At 34.5% G+C, this 17,923-nt stretch overlaps 3 protein-coding genes across 3 annotated transcripts in view; 2 read left to right on the top strand and 1 right to left on the bottom strand.

Moving 5' to 3' along the window:
- LOC103504886 (ephrin-B1) overlaps positions 1-13,543 on the bottom strand; it is a 56,476-nt gene extending 42,933 nt beyond the window's left edge. Inside the window, exon 1 of the mRNA XM_008469184.1 lies at positions 13,266-13,543. Coding sequence (XP_008467406.1) covers positions 13,266-13,543 — 278 coding nt within the window. The remainder of the gene's footprint in view (positions 1-13,265) is intronic.
- Positions 13,544-14,151: 608 nt separating this feature from the next.
- LOC113465645 lies at positions 14,152-15,221 on the top strand. Its single transcript, XM_026820320.1, has 2 exons — positions 14,152-14,307; positions 14,603-15,221. Exon 2 carries the CDS (start codon positions 14,662-14,664, stop codon positions 15,094-15,096), a length of 435 nt encoding a protein of 144 aa, XP_026676121.1. The 5' UTR covers positions 14,152-14,307; positions 14,603-14,661; the 3' UTR covers positions 15,097-15,221.
- A 69-nt stretch (positions 15,222-15,290) lies between these two features.
- On the top strand, positions 15,291-17,612 carry LOC113465644. Its single transcript, XM_026820318.1, has one exon. The coding sequence runs from the start codon at positions 15,291-15,293 to the stop codon at positions 17,610-17,612; it is 2,322 nt and encodes a 773-aa protein (XP_026676119.1).
- Positions 17,613-17,923: the final 311 nt, after the last annotated feature.

The raw sequence follows: 17,923 nt of genomic DNA, 5'->3' as shown, positions 1-17,923 counted from the left end.
GTTAAAAGTCTTTTTAAAAATAATGTTCCTTGAATTTCATCTTCCTTAATTAGGTACACGTAAGTCCGTAAAAATATAATTTGGAGGAAATTGTATTTTTTTTCCTCTCTCTCCCTCCATCCTTTAAATAAGAATAAAAATAAAAAATAAACGAGTAAATTCAAGAAGCTATTTATCCCGGTCCCGGAAACTATTTACAGGATAATCAAGTTGAAAAAGTAAGAATGTATTTGATATTATCTCCTTGCATGTTATTATCTGGCTGAGAAAAGGGACTCAAGTTAGACAACTCAAAGATGACATAGGTCAGATAGATGTACACTTACACATACTACCAGTCTGAGAAGGTACTAATTTATTATAAATCATCATATTCAATCTCGAATAACTGTGCCTTTGTATTGAATGAGAAAAAAACTATAATTCAATCATAATCCAACAAATTGTGTCATGCGATCCGTCATTACCCAAATGTTTCATAATAACGGAAACCGAACCAAAGGGTCCTTTTACTTCCCATGATCTGGAAAAAGTCAGAATGATACCTGTCTTCTTGAACGTTTTGTTAGGTATGCACTATAAATACTGAGGAATAATTTCTGGCAAATTGTAAGTTCCCAAGTTTTCATCTATTTAGGAATTATACTTTCACACATGACAGGAGCATAATTATTTTTCTCTAGTAGTCTAGTACCCATATTTATCTCACACGTCATTTGCTCGTCTACTGGTATCACAAGGGCCTTCCTATATCTACTGCACAACATACCTACAAGTTGCACTCTACTGGTGACTGCTCTGAGCTATGCTGGTACACCTTAATTCACTTAATGTTTTCAATTTGAAAAATGCTCGACGATATCCAAAGTAAGAATGTGGATATGTTTTATATCTCTGGTGTGAGTTTTTTGCCTTTCATTTCTTTCTGCCAGGATATAGTGTGAGATGTGTCAGCACATCAGTACTGTCTCTAGAAATAGAATTGTCTCTCGCTAAAGTGTGAAGTAGTTCCCGAGTCCAGACATCGCATCAGGCAGCTCACTTTACTAGTCAAATGGTTGTCTGCAAGCTGAAAGGTTCACTCTTTATCTCTGAGTGGCTCTTATGGCTTATTTTTTTTTTTTTTTTTTTTTTTTTTTTCGATTCTATCTAATAAGGTTGAAAATTGAGAGAACGGGGACAGCGAAATCTGTACGAATTAGGAAGGTGTTAGAGCATTTTAGGTTACTGCTATTGGGGAAATTTCTTACCATCTCGGCTTTTCAAGTTCTCTCAAACTTAATTTCAAAGTTCAAATTATGTAGAATTTATTATAATTTTGGAAATAGGTATTTCCAACAGATCTGTTCAGATACTGGACTTTAGAATACGTCGTGTATTGATGAGATTTTTTAAAAGTCAAATATGTATTGCAATTTATCATGGGTCAAAATGAGCAAAATATTATCAGAGGCAAGGGCAGGGTCAACCGAACTTACCGAGTTACAGAAATAAGCAAACTTCATGCTGGATTATCAGTCTTGTCATAATTTATTTAATGTCCTTTTCTTATTATTATTTATAGGTTTTTATATTATGCTTTCAGTTAACTTGGGCATTAAAAAACATCCAAAACTTTGAACGGTATTGGATATTGATGCACATAAATACATTATATGGCAACATGTAGGTACATAATAACGTAGTTGACACTGCCCGGTGAAGATAAAACATTTTAAATTTTTAAAATATGGCTCAGCCAATTATCTAGTTAGCCACAAGATTTGACCCATTAGGTAAACAATAAACGGAAATCTCAATTGAATTAAAACCATGAAAAAGAAAACAGAGATGAGATAAACAGAGAGAAGTTTTTTAGCTCTTTCATAAAATAATTTCATAACAAATATATCCAACCAAGCAGTTTTCTCAATTGAATTAAAACCATGAAAAAGAAAACAGAGATGAGATAAACAGAGAGAAGTTTTTTAGCTCTTTCATAAAATAATTTCATAAAAAATATATCCAACCAAGCAGTTTCTGTGACCAAAGTAAATATGTATATTATTATCATTATTATTCCTACGAACATATATTAGTTATATTTAATGTTCACTGATACTCGTAAATCGTTAGACAAACAAAGGTATATGACAGAGGCAGAAGGAATGAGATATTGGCTGATAGCTTCAATATGCTCTGTGCAGGGTGTTACACCTTCCTTCATCTTTTCACAGCCTACTAATTATTCTTCCTCTAGATATGTTAGGCTCAATCCCCGAATTTGCTCAGTGAGCGGGGAAAATTACCACTACGTGAACTGGCATTTGTAAACCACACAACCCCCGAAATTCGAGAAAAAATGCACTTTCCGCGGTCTGACATTAGGTTAAGGGTCAAATTTCGGCGGAATGTGATCATCTTAATCTCTAATTGGTGAATTCGGCGATTGAGCCTAACAGATACACAATACCGGTGTATGTACATACCTCGTACCTCCCTAATTACCAACATCAAAGAGATGTTTGATAATGCTAAAAAAAAACTTTACAAATAAAATTAATTTTATGCTGTTCATCTTCAGTCAAGTCAGGTAGTCTAAAGTAAATTCAAAGGCCTAGAAGTCGAATATTGTATTTCCAATATGGTCAATAAGTAAGAAGTCTTGGAGAGTCTTGGAGAAAATAGAACATTAACAAACGAGCAAACTTTTTAGCGGTAGCTGTATAGCATCCAAAAAGAACTTTCACAGATAAACAACTATCTGAATGTAATTAGATATCTCAAAAAGGTTCATGCTGCCCGTGCATTTGTTCTCATGAAGTCATAAAGAAATATCCAGAGATATTCCTAAGGTAAAGGTTGACCATGATTCATGATACTCAAAACTACACAAGCAAAACTTCACGCTAATGCTGATATCACAAAGTCAGAGAATAAAAAATGATAAATGAGAGAATGCACTTCTTGTACAGCATTCATGTTTCCACCACCAGGTCAAATATTTTCCAGGACGAAGAACACTTTATCTTTTCCATTGTTAAACATTAGAAACCAGTACATTGGAGCTAAAGCGTTGAGCTATTTGAAATTTCATGGAAAAAGAAGAATAAATAAAACATGAGTTACCTATTTAGCTTTTCTTGAAAGAACCTGATTTTTCTCTATGAGATGTTTCAAAGGATGGTAATCGAGGTGAAATAGATATTAGAAGAACTAGAAAATGCATTTGATGCACAATCAAGCACATAGTGTGGAACTGAAATTGAATTTACCAATCTGCACGTATCATATGAGAAGAGACGACCGATGAAAATGGTATTTCTGAAGAATAAAATAACAACAACAAAATGAAGTTGGATCTCTCATCGAATGCACAGCACAGATCCATGTGTGAGTTCAGTAATAATAAACAGGTTTATATTGACTATTGACTTACAACCGTTATTACACATTTAATCATCTATTTATTCTTCTTATTTCTTTTCCATACAAGAAAGAAGTACCTATTTAACTTTTAACACTTTTTAAAACTCCAACGTCTAAAACCAAGAGAAATGAGGACGACATCTAAAAAATATTTCCTTAAAGGCATGGCCGTTCATGTCACTCATCCATTTAGTGGTCTTGCTCGGCGTAGCTTAACAAAAACGAACCGGAAAATAGCCTATAACTTTCACGGGAGTGCAAGTAATAAGTTGACAAAGTTTCATAGCAATCGGAAGAGCGGTTAGGCCAGGCATAAAGTTTGAACACACAAACAAATATTCAATTTTTTATTGTATATTAGATTGATACGACCAGATCCGAGCTCATACCTAACAATATTGACAGAAGTATCTACAGACTGGATAGAGTTTTCACGAAAAATCACTCACTAAACTTATAAAAGTAACCTAGAAATGTTTCTGCTAATTCTTCTCAATGGGCCTCTTCTTCCTCGATATTATGACGTATGAAATATCAATACATCTACAGTGGGTAATATCCATCCAATATCTAATTTATGTCGAGGACAGAAATGTATCGTCAAATGGTTTTTGTAATTTCAAAGGAAAAATAATTAATGAAATTATTGCGTGCTATGTGCAGCATTGATACTTCCATTAATCCCTTGCACTATTGTAGGTGTATGTACCTACATACAGTAGGTACCTATTATCTATCCAGCTTTTGAATTTAATCTAAATTGCATTCATTTATAGCACCCAACATTTGAAATGTGGATCAGTGACAGCTACATGTCTCGTGTAATACAATTATCAGTAGGTATCATTTCTGGAATCTGGAATACAAATTACAGGAACTACAATACATATTTATATGGTTAAAAACAGGTCAAATAACATGAAAACATCAGGGAACGGGCACATTTTCTGCATATGGCATTTCCCCCATCTAAAGTTTTGAAAAATTAATTTTCATTATTTTGTTATTATGACGAGAGAGAAAAAAATCCCATTAATTATTTACTTTTTTATTCTGAAAAGATGAAGATCAGAATACAAATCATCGGAATGAGGAGTGAGAGAACGCAACAAGGATTAAATAAAACACTTGGTGGCTCGGGAAAAGTTACAAATCAAGCACAACTTTGATTTGAGTGCCTGGTAATCCTCCTACACGTTGAATTGTTCTAACTTGAGCCACCCTGTATACTGAACCGTTTTTCATCAACGCTAATTTTCCCGGGGCAAGATTAATGGATTTTCTTTGTTTGGTTGTGAATATTTTGAGTTCTTTTGTTGAATGTTGCCTTTATTGACATCGATAATATGATCTGTGTTGTCTATCCTAAATCTGAAATCAGACGAACAAGTGAGGGAGTTAGTAAGTATAACTATGAATCAAAATCAAATCATTGCATCTTTGTGGTAAAGCAGAGAGCTTTCTCACAACTTTGTGGGGTATCACAGTATTACAAGTCTTTCATTTACTCAATCATCATATTTATTATCGCTCGTCTCTTCGACTTGTAATGCCGCCACTGGTCGCTACTCGATTAAAGTAGCTATCCAATTGTCCTCACGAGGCTGAGTGCACCTCCTAAGCAGAAACATGATTAGGTTTGCATTTCACGATTCCATCCAAGTCAGAAAGAAACGACCATTTTATCATATGATCAGGTACGTGGTACGTGTGGTAATTTGTAAATCGGGTAATTTTATAATGAAGTGCTTATCATCAAATTTATGAAATTTTTACATGTACCTTTTGGGAAACGTCCATATGGTTCCATCAGTCTTATTCCCTCAAAATCATACTCGTACAGAAGCAGAATAGGAGTGGCAGCGGTAATGGCACCGAGTTTAGTACTCGTAATCACCACCAGATGTGAAAGTGTCAATAGCAAAATTTCAAAAAGGATCAATAGGAAATTACTTCGGTAAAGAAATAATTAACTCCACACACCATAAGTGTTAAGAGGTATAATTAACAAAAGGCACGATGTCTTGAAGCGGTGGGATATTGAAAAGAACAAAATCACTAATTAACGTCGTATTCAATATTCATTAATCATATTGCACCTTACTTAACTAGGGAACAACAGGGCATCCCATCAGATAAATTACGATGATAATGTTAATGTTAGTAATGGTATGTACTGAACAGTCTACTCGTGCAGATACAGGGTCATCTCCAACACTCGGACAGAGCTTTGTTATACTAGCAAACGATAAATTTATAGCCGTTGCGTCATTGCGGATTGTAGGAAAATATCTCGCTACGTATATGAAGGTTGGTCAAAAGACTAATAATAATAAGCTCATTACTATTATTATGTATTATTATCGGAATTTAATTTCCACGTATTACATCAAACGATCAAACAAAGGCTAGATGGAATACAATGCCTCTGGCATTTACTTTGCTCTACTGAGAGACTAGGTATATTATCAACAAGTTTGAGACATATCACGTTATGGCGACGTCTCTTTATCCTTTTGGTCCAGCTGCCAGTGATTTGGCCCGGCAAGTCGTAAGTCAGCCTACTCCTGAAATAGAGTGAGAATTCAGCTCATTATCCTTTGTCTTTTACTTGACTACAAGAATGTACAAAATTAGTGGATATATGTATTAATAATATTAATATTGTTACCGGGCAGCAATCATACTGATCATTGGTTACTTACTGGTAAACTTTACCATTCAGTTAGAAAAAAAAAGAACTTTTTTATTTAGCCTTGTAAAAGAAAGGAATGTATTAGATTCAAGGTAAAACATTTCAAATTAAATTATGAAAAATATTATGAGAGTTTTGATATTTATTGTTATTTACTTATTTCTCTTTGTTAATATTGCATTTGTGAATTATTCCTATACAACTCTTGGAGTTTGTTTTTATTTATGTTCAATAATCTTGATATTTCTTCTAGTTTTTTCCTAGTATTTTTGCATTAGGTTGGTGGCAGCGTGTTTTATGTTCAGGGTAGAGCTTAATATTAAGTAATATAGGATTAAGATTATTAACCCAATCTCTAAAGCTAGAAGAGCTTATTCCTAATAGGGTATCGAAAACCGTTTTAAATTTATTACGAGTATTTACCCCGATCATTGACATTCAAAGTCTATCACCGAGGTACCTACTTATTGTAGATTTTGTAAGGGACCTGGGATCATTTAATTAGATATTATTATCTTTTTTATAAATTTTGAAAGAAACTTTCTCCCTACATACTGTCGAAAAGGGTAGGTCTCTAAAAATATTTCTGGGTCTTTTATTTGTACGGTGGTCAATTTTCTCCGTAGAAAACCACTTGGATTATTTTTTATTCAGTTGTACAGATAAATAGTTGTATATTGTATAGATAAATATTTAACATCTGTTTCTTTCGATCATGTTCATGTTTAGAGCATTGGCAATCCGAATGGCCAATAACATCATTTGAACCGTGTACAAGGCTATTAAAAACATCTCTGTTAGCTCGTACTCGTAAGCTGGGAGAGGTGTTCAGGAGATATAATTTCTACCATTTACATTACAATGTTGCAAATATTATAATTTCATTCCGAGCTTTGAAACGAAGAAGTAAAAAGAAAACCATAAAGTGCCGCTTCCAATAAAAGCAGGTATCCCATATCCCAAGTTACAAGGTAGAGAATTAGTTGTAGTACTTGAGACTTGAAAGTTACTTCTGAATCCTTGTATTTGCTGTGACCAAAGTAAATATGTATATTATTATCATTATTATTCCTACGAACATATATTAGTTATATTTAATGTTCACTGATTTTTTTTTTCTTTTCAATTTACAAAATTGCCAACACAATTCATTTAAAGCTTTCAATTTTAACCCTTGTCGACAGTCTTCGGTCTGAAACTCCCAGCGCAGTTTCATTGTATATCATTATAAATAGACTATTAGGTACATATAGATAAAAATAACAATGGAAAACAAGTGCATAATAGAATGAATCCTTTTGATGAAATGTGTAAAGTTGAAGCCAATATATATAATAAAAATAACAATGGAAAACAAGTGCATAATAGAATGAATCCTTTTGATGAAATGTGTAAAGTTGAAGCCAATATATATAAATATATACCTATATATATTTTTTTAAAATAATTCGTAAAAAAAATCCTCTGTTGATATTCTGTACTAGACAGGGTTAAATTCTGTTGAGGGAAAAGAACAAGACATCTCTTTGTATTTATGTGGGCTATAGAGGAGTGAAAAGTTATTAGTAAATAGAGGAGTTGGCAGTTATTAACCTATTGAAGTTGCGAACAGTTATTAATATTCGTATTAGGATACAGCCGGAGAAATGCCGTTAGGAAGTTAGCACCATCAGACGCTTGAGTCTTTTCTTCAATTTAATTGACTGATTTTTGTGAACTTTTAGAGACTCCAGAAGATGTATGTCCTCTGCGTAAGAGTAAAATAAGTGTGCTTTTGTTATGCCTAACCATTTCATAACTTGACCGGTCAGCCCAACTTTATAAATAGGTGACTATCTCATCGTTTGTGTTTTAACGATTCCGTTGTTCAAAAGAAGTTTATGTGTTAGCTGTTAGAGGAATAATTAGGCACCTATGTACAATGTACATATTTTACCCCATTCATATTAAGGGGATTTTTTTCATATCGACCATCAATATTCTTACATTGAGAATTCACGGCAACATATAAGTAGTTGCGACATATTGGCATGGTGTATGGACATTAGTGACAACATATGCATGCCCAGCTTTCACATAATATAAAATAACCATTCGAGCATAAATACATCACACCTATAACCTTTTAATCCATCACAGAGTGCTGCTTGATATCAATAAGGGTCATTAAAATGTCGCTGACTTTTTGTTTGTATTTCTACAATAAATGTAAACAAGCTGGAGGTAATATGGGAGAAGACTTCCATAATACCTATATCACTTTTGAGAACTATTAGATCTTTTGCCTTAACACTTCATTCCATTAGCACAGGAAATTGAAAATCTACTTCCCTAGAAACTGTAGAATATTTGCAATATTAGGTAACACTAAGACCACATAATGCCATGTGACTAATTGTTAGCACTTCTGCTGTGAGAGATGTATTGTGTTGACTACTAATGTATCATGAAACACAAAACAACTCGTTACACTATTTGCCATATGTCACTCTCATAATTCACACCGTTCTTTTTCTATTTTATTTTTCATAACAAGGATTTCCCCAAATAGGGTTAATCCTAATTCTTCGGACCGAAACCGTTTCTTTCCTTTGTACTATTTCGACTCCTTTTTTCTAGCATTTCCGTTTGTCTTGTTTGTTCAGTGAAATGTTGGTAGTTACCTATCTCTCTGCAGTTCTTTTGCTATTATGTTCTGCTGCATTAATTTCAATAGGAATATTTACATTGGTAATGAACGTTCGAAGTTTATGAGAGCACAGTAAGCTAAGGGCGGAGGCTCATGTTTCAGACATACACTTGCATGACTTGTGTATTTGAAGGAATCAATAATGACTGCAGACCTTAGCTGTCTTACTAAATTAAGATCATTTATGTTGGTACACTAGTGAAATGCATTACATAAGATGAGAAAACATTTCATGAATCATCAGTTTTAGGTAGACAATCATCAGTGGTGTCAAAGTACGTAAATTAGTGCTATGGATATGTAATATGTATCTTTCTACATATTCAAGATTTTCCTCTTGAACGTATGCTTCTACCCACATATCGTTCATCAGATAATTCTACTCCTGCATTTTCCACATGGAATGATATTTTCTATCTTGATAATCTCTATCTTCCTTGATGGTATTGATAAGACTACTCAACTAGAGCCGCTTATGGTGCAAGTCAGAATCATTTCAATAATATTGATACTTCTCAGATACACTCGTACACTCAGAGTTCACAGTTGCAGATAATAATTGGTTCCAATTCTTTGGTTACAATGGTTCATAATTCTATGTTATCATTTACTGTTTACATTTATGTTCGTTAGAACTTTCTATTTCTTACCGTCCATCGTCCAATTTTTACAGTTCTAGAAAATAAATATGGTATTTTCGAAGAATGGATTTTTTCCTTGCCAATTCTGACTAAAGTAAGTACGCATGGTTTTCAAACAACGCGCTTAGTTAGTGTGCAAGATTGTTCAACAATGTAACATACTCTCCTTTGTAGGAATGCAAATGTATATGAAGTGTTCTGACTTCATAACTTTAGCACTCATAGGCTAAGATGAGAAAAGCACATTCATGCCAAGATCTCTTCCTATTTCCATAAGTAATAAACCTTATCCGTACTACCATGTCCAGCGAGGATCATCGAGAACCAAGCGAGAATGAAAAGATCGAGGAGAAAATCTTTCCCATTTTTAAGTGAAAGGTACAAAAAAAGGCATCCATCATTAACTTCAATGATGTAAAAATTATAGAAAACTCTACGGAAAAAAGCTAGAGCGTTCGTTACATCATGAATCATGACTTTACCTTACATAGTGGCTCAATTAGGACCTTGTCATCCCTGAAGGAAGTCAAGAAATTCCTTATCAAAGTAATGAGAGGTCTGGTCCCCCGATCCCAGAAAGTGTCCTCAAGGACAGAGAGGAAAATATAGGCAATAGGAAATAATAACATTTTTACTAAAAGAAAACCAATTAATAAGTAGAAAGAACGAGGAAATAAAATGTTAAAGCTACCCGTTCGGTCCATGAGGTGTAAAAACAGCATGTTCATATGATAGAAATTCCCCAATGGCAGAACTACCGTATTCGTAAATCGGAAACTTTATTGAACAAGTTACACCAAAGTTATACGAGTAAATATTGTGGGAGTAAAATAAGAACTTTTAGAAAATACACGAGGAATCTTGAAAAATAAACGAGTATGTTGCAAAAGTAGGTCTTGGGTAAAAGCAAAAAGTAAACTACATGATAAACGGAAGGAGAGGAAATATGTACCGATGTGTGTTGTGTGTAGTAATATGGTATACTGGAATACTGGGTGGGGAAAAATGTTTTCTAAAAATTTCATTTTTTTTATTACACACTCGTACCTAAAAGTTGCAACTGCTTTCTTCTCAAAAAATTAAAAGGATTTTCATTGCAGAAGAAAATAAAAAATTCTAAACAAAAAATTCGAGCAATAAGTATATCCGCAAAAGGATAACAATTCCCATCAGACAAATCATTCCACCCAGTAAACATCTAAGTACCATAAATGTGATAAATGTATCTTAATAGGTATGTGTATTCAAGTAGGTACCTATAATATGTAAAAACATGAAATAAATAAAGATTGGAAATGGAGAGAGAAGAAAAGAGGAGAGATACAATCAAAAAACATGACAGAACTAAAGAGGTTATAAACTATCAAAAGATTAAAAAGATATATTTCAAAATGTTAGCAGAATTCATATAAAAGTTACATCAGTGTCGTATAAGAGGGTTCAAAAGTATTCGTGTCAGTAAAGGTCACAAGAAATGGCTGATATAGTTCCTAATTTCTACGAAGGAACTTAAATTATGTAAGTGAGGCAAAATTAGGAGAATTAAATATAGGAAGAGAACAATAAATAAGAAAAGTAAAAAAAGAAAGACACACATTCGACAGAGGCACTTTTGTTACAACCAAAATGTAATGAACATGAACAATAATACTACTACCATGGTGAACAATGAAAAAAGAGAAACGAAATGGAAAAAAAAATATATTATACAAAGTAGGTATGATAATTATTTATGAACATATTTTTTGTGATTAGACAAACTTACACGTAGAAACATTTCTCGATTATAAGTGGCCCTCTATATCAGAATACACAAATACCAAACACCCAGAGTCCTCCACTGATTAGAAGCACATCTTCTCCACGTAAAAGCTGGCAATAAAATTTTATAGTTTTTAATATAATAAAACCATATTTTATTAATATTAATATTACTTTCTCGTCTCTTCGATCAAGAAACAAGGTACTGCAGAAGGAGTGAGGCAGGTGATCTGGAGCTTTTGTCTAAATTCGATTTGAAAGTCCAGACTACTAATATTTTCATATTAGTAGGTAGTTAGAAGAAATTCATTTGGAAATCTAGATACAGCTTAAGTCATTGTCAAAAAAAAAAAAAAACTCCCAGTACCTACTTCATTGTGTTACAAAAGTTATTTTCTAAAGCAAAACGAAGGAAATTTGTACTGTGCTCTAGGAATACATTTCTTTTATCTTTGAAACTATAGGATAAGAAGTCACTGCATGCCACTTCCATAATATACAACGGTAACGGAATGTAAGTATGAGTTCCAGGCTAAGCGTTTATACCCAATACTTAGATGGTACATACAGGGTGTTTATAGTCTTTTCCAGGGGTGGGTTTCTTGAGGACCGCTTAGAATTGCGGTCACACAGGTCTTAACGTAGTATGTACTTTGGTTCAAATAGGTCCCACTAATGATTCGTATTGGAATTCAGACTCAAAATTTCATCTAGTACTTCGGCCCTGATGGCCTCAGGGGTTGAAAAGGGCTGATTCTAAAGATGTCACTAGCAATGACCTCCCCAATCAAATGCATGATGTAACATATTTCATTTAAATCATTATGGAGTTGGATATGGTCGTGGGGATTATTTCAAACAAGGAACATTATCTTCACCAGACGACACCCACAAAATTATTCCAACTTGGCAGTTTCCTTTTCCTTTTTCTAGAAATTTTATGTCAGAAACTCACATAAAAATATCTCAAAAAGTTATTTTTTTTTTTTCTTCTTGAAAGCATTTTTTTAATGCATTCTGAGGTTTACGAAATAAAATTTTAATCTAAGCTTTGAAATCTTAGGAAGTATGAAAATAATTTTAAAATTTTAGAGATGACTATTGCCACAAATATCGCACTTTTTAATACATAATTGGAAAAATATGAGTCATTGAATTAACAACCCCGTTATTTATTTGGTGGCTATGTATTTTCATTATTTTATAGGTTCACAGGTATTTTCTCAAGTAAAAAAATCCAAATCTCTTTTACGGATTCCGCGGTCAAGTTATGATATACTTGAGATTTTTTTTTTCTTTTTCATTGCGTTAGCTAACTGAAAGCTCGTTATCTACAAGTGAATACATGACAACTATCCTTCTGAATAGCCTATAGATACCTGCAGAAGGTATAAGAGTAGCAATGTGTATCTGTATATGTGTTTCATAAACATTAAGTACCAAGTTTACAACATACTGACAGCGGGTTTCTTTTCTCATCCAATATTCCAATACACAAGAACATTTATATTCAAACTTTCAGATATCAAAGTATTGCGAGGCCAGCAAAGCCACAAAGTCAACTATGTGAAGGTCACAGTTGACTATGTGGGACTAGCAACTAATGAGATTATTAAAGGGAAATAGGTTCAGCATACTTTTATAGAAGGCCCTCTTTCTTCACTGCGTGGTTGTTCTTCATTTCATACGGATATTTAAATTTCCCCTTTACTTAATAAGGCTCATATATATACAGCATGGCTCAGAAGTTCTAGTCAGTCCCCTTGTAACTTTTGAACGGCTTGAAATATTGAAGTTCTGTTTTGTTCTAAGGATAGGAAAGGGCCCATGGCAAATTCGATGGTGATATCAAAATCCCGGTTCGAACCCCGGAAGTGGTACTTTTTGTATAAAAGTAATCATTTCTCGCGAATTTCAAATGAGAACCCCTATTTTTTATTTCATTTTCTTCACTTCAACAAAATTGAAACCGAGACTCTCCGAAAGTGCGCCGCTATCGATACCCTTCATATCACGGTGACTAATAGTGTGCACCGGATATTTAGGTACCTTCACTGAGTATGCCAGATACAGCATGTCGTGCCGCGATATTCCAGGCGCAGGCAGTTGGCCGTATCTGATGACCTTATGCTCTCTGCTAATTGCATCTCTATTTCCTGTTTCTTCTTCTGGTGCTCTCTTTGTTCTTTTAGCATCTCTCGTTCTAGTGCCTTCAATGGGCATGACCAGGAAATTTGAGTTATCCAGAACATCTGTCTCCGGGTGTGGAAGGGGAATTGGTTGCTTATTCCCCGTGTCAAAATAATTTTTCCGGATAACTTTTTTGATTTCTTTCCTCTCGGTCTTCATGTTTTGCAGTAACTTCTTGCAGTGTTGAGTTGTTCTCTGGAATTAAAGCCCACAGAATTATGGGTAATATCCTCTGTGGTTGCCACAACATAAATATGTCTCTCCCTCTTTGGGTTGGATAAGGATTTCAACCCTGGGGGAGAAGGGCTTTTTGGTCTTTTTATTTCTTTGTCTTTTGCGCCTTTTTGGTGTTTTAGGCGCTGTTTTTAAATATTGAAGTTCTGTTTTGTTCTAAAGATAGAAAAGGGCCCATGGCAAATTCGATGGTAATATCGAAATCCCGGTTCGAACCCCGGAAGTGGCACTTTTTGTATAAAAGTAATCATTTCTCGCGAATTTCAAATGAGAACCCCTATTTTTTATTTCACTTTCGAATTCTACGTCAAATTTCATTGGGAACCACATAATCTTTGGTAAGTGGTGGATAAATACCCGGGTAAATACCCAATTTTTATTTACCCACCCAGTGGGTATTTACCCACGACCCATCACTACCTACTGTTGATACACAGAGCTTGTGTGACAAAATATAGGTACATAGGTATGTTGAATATAATATGAACCACCTATATACCTATGAAATGTACCTAATCATATATCATATTGGTTATTTTATTCACAGTTGGCAGATGACTTCGCAATAATACATCCAGATGCACACAACAGATTCACACAGAAATATGGAGATCTCAAGTCAAAAATATTGAGTAGACTGCATGACCACCACAGTGACAAGGCTAGGAATCTCATCGACTTGGCAACAGGTAATATATTCGTATTTCTGTGATCACACAAACACACACCACACACACACACACACACACACAAACACACATACACACACACACACACACACACACACACCGCACTCGCACTTTCACAACATACACACTTCCTATAATTTAGAAGGTTCACAAAATTAGTGAATGGTCCCTTCCCATTAACTTAATTTTTATTGATAGCATAACTTGATGTGTTTTTCACTCTTTAGTAGGGACAGGGAAACAATCTAGAAAGTGAACACCGACTAATACTTTCCGTGTTTTGTTTATGTTTCAGTTGGGGAAGACGAGGCGGACGTTGCAACTTTTCAGGCCATAACCTATCTCTTGCGGCGTATGCATACTTTCTCAGTCCAAGGAGCGAAGAAAAAAACCGTGAACCCTTCAAGAGACCAGGTTTTGAATTCATTCCTACCACATGTCCCTACCGTTGGAGATATACCAGCTTGCCTTGCTACGAGAACCAAACACGTCGAAAGTTTCAAGGAATTTGCCGTCCCATTTATTGTTGCTGTCGGCCCTTCCTTGAGGCAAGTCCAACAATATGACCTCGTCATAAGCAAAACCGTGAGCTATACATTCGATAAGTTTTTACCTGCACTTGTTGTTCTTTATAAAATTTTCTGGGTGTTTGACTTACCATATCCTAAGGAAAGCCTTCCAGTATGGATGGTCATCCAAAGAGCATTTTTTGAAATGACGTCAAGCTATGACATTGTAGGAACACCCGTACAAGAGCTGCTTAACGAATTGGGGTACTCTAGTCAATAACATTGCATAGTATTGAACTTTTTTCAATAGTTCCTCCTAAAATGGAAAATTGTGTTAGATGTGGCATTGCAATCTCAAATCTAAAACAATTTAGATCTCACTACAATTTTTATCATCACAGAGAGGATGTCTTTTGTCCAGTGGCTGATTGTGGTGCTCGTTATAATGTTTTCAATTCATTTAGACGACACTATATGAAACATCACAATTCTAACACTGATTCTTCTTCAGTTATTAATTTGAGTACCAATAACGGTAGTTCACTATCTCCTATTATCTCCCCTGTTATTGACAGTTTGGATCAAAGTCAAGAGTCACTTGACCATGATACAGATCAAAGTCAAGTGAATGCCTCAGAGTCATTTGACTTTGATAGGAGTGAAACTCAGGCGAGGGAAAGTAACACAGTGCCTCTTTCCCAAATCTTGACCAAAATATTCTCGTCTCTGCATGGTAATCCAGTATTGCCAAATAATGTAACTGATGTCGTCTTTAAAGGCATACAAGAAATATTTTCCGTATTTCTGAATCAACATTTGTCTCCTCATGTTTTAGTTCATTGTTCTCATGAGTTGGGAAAACTTAGTTCTTTTTACAAACGTTTAAAATATTTTGAGGATTTAGGAACTCTTGTAAGTCCAGAGCCTTACATAGTTGGAAGGCGCATGGACTATGTTAAAAGAAATGGTCGTAATTGTTACAGAGCCATTGACTGTGTAGCACAAAAAATTCCTCTTCGGCTCATGTTGAAAAAGTTTTTTTCAATTCCCAACCTGCTTATGCAGACGTTAGGCCGCATGAACTCACTAATGCGTCTTGATGAATCAAAGCCAATAGAACATTTTGTGCAAGGCACTTTATGGAAACAGAAAATGACAATTCATGGTGAAAAAATAGTCATTCCACTTTTCCTTCAGGTTGATGATTTTGAAACTCAAAATGCCCTTGGTAGTCATAGCGGAATTCACAAGCTTGGAGCTGCTTATATCTCATTACCCACTCTCCCTACCAATTATGTTTCCCAATTGAATTGTATTTTCTTAGCTCTTCTTTACCATTCTCAAGACAGGGTAGAATTCGGGAACGAAATCATTTTTAAACCCTTAATTGAGCAGTTCAATGATTTAATTCGGAACGGAATACATTTTGACTTGCCTGATTTTCAAGGTACAGTTTACTTTGAATTAGCGGTATTGTTGGGGGACAATCTTGGTATTCATTCCATAACGGGGTTTTGTGAAAGTTTTTCGGGAAAGTTTCCATGTAGAATGTGTAGAATGGATAAATCCCAAGTTCAAAAAGAATTATTTGAAAAAGAGTCTCTTTTGCGAAACTTGGCAGGTTATGAAAAGGATTTACTACTCAATGACCCCACTTTGACCGGTATCAAAGAAAAGTGCATTTGGCTCAAGGTTGATGATTTTGATTTTTTCAATCAAATAGGCTATGATGTCATGCATGACTTAAGCGAGGGTTGTTCGAAATACGTCATGTGCTCCCTAATTGTTGCCCTAATTGACAGATGTAAGTATTTTACAATAAGTATACTAAATGATAAAATTTCATCTTTTGAATATGGACCTGATAAAGCAGATAAGCCAGTAACTTTATCAATTCTAAATTTGAGAAAAGGTAATCTACGTCTTACTGCATCTGAAATGTGCACTTTTTGTAAGTACTTTGGTGTCATGGTCGGACCTTTTGTACCACAGGATGATCGTTTTTGGAGCATTTACATTCTCCTTATGAGAGTAATAAATTTTTGCTTGTCACCAGTTTTCCTTCCTTGTCAATTAGCATACTTTAAACATTTAGTCTCCGATCTGTGTGAATCATATACGTCTTTATTCAATGTTAATCTAAAACCTAAGTTTCACAACTTATTGCACTATGCTTCTGCAATGGAGCGATTTGGGCCATTACGACATCTCTCGTCAATGCGCTATGAAGCCAAACATAGGCCCAACAAATTAGTCGCTAAATCTTCCTCTAACCGCATAAACATGACCTTGACTATTGCTCGTAAACACCAACTTATGTTTAATGACTTATTCATTCAAAACAACATTAGCTCTAAAGCAAACTGTGGTCAGAAAATTGAAATCCCATTAAGTGAGACTGAGAACATTTTAAACCAAGTACATCCAACTACATGTGTTGTTCAAAAACTATATAGAGTACCTTGGACTTCAAGAAATTCTGTACGGTATAATTTAAATTGTGTAATAGTCTCCTCAATTGACGAGGAGAATGTGCATTTTGCTCGGGTTGATAGCATCTATGTGAGTGATACGGATGACACTGTTGTCTTTAAAGCCATTCAATTAAAAACCATTGCATTTGATGACCATGTCTTTGCATATCATGTACAAGACATCAGCTCATCAATGAAACAATTTGTTTTTATTGACCTGAACAAAATGCAATCTCCGTTTGTTTGTAATTGTACTCCAATGAATAATGATATTAACTTCCCAGAATTTTTTGTTGTGTTACGAAAACCTATTTCCCCTTAATAGGCTTGTGCACATTGCCCCTTTTTTTTTTTTTTTTTTTTTTTTTTTTTTTTTTTTTTTTTGGTGGAGGTGTCTTGAAGACTTTCTAGTGCTATGCATAGATGTATAATCTTCATGACTATAGTATAGGTATTCTTAATAAGGCCTAGTATAAATCTAGCTGGTATTTTTGATCGTGAGGATCTTTTTAACTTTTTATTACGCGATTAGATTCGATTTCAATGAAACATTGAAAATGGTCGAACAAAGTACTCAGCGACCCTTAGATGCAAGAGAGCCTCAAATTCAAAACACCCCGCACTAAACAATTC

The sequence above is a fragment of the Diaphorina citri genome, unplaced genomic scaffold, assembly GCF_000475195.1.
Source record: "Diaphorina citri unplaced genomic scaffold, Diaci psyllid genome assembly version 1.1 scaffold138, whole genome shotgun sequence".
In the NCBI taxonomy this organism is placed as follows: domain Eukaryota; kingdom Metazoa; phylum Arthropoda; class Insecta; order Hemiptera; family Psyllidae; genus Diaphorina; species Diaphorina citri.
The sequence above is the reverse complement of the archived record's forward strand: the minus strand, read 5'-3'. Positions and strand labels throughout refer to the sequence as shown.

Bases quoted from the DNA above. Each gene is read 5' to 3' on its own strand.
- LOC113465645 (XM_026820320.1), top strand. From the start codon at position 14,662: ATGCATACTTTCTCAGTCCAAGGAGCGAAGAAAAAAACCGTGAACCCT.
- LOC113465644 (XM_026820318.1), top strand. From the start codon at position 15,291: ATGAAACATCACAATTCTAACACTGATTCTTCTTCAGTTATTAATTTG.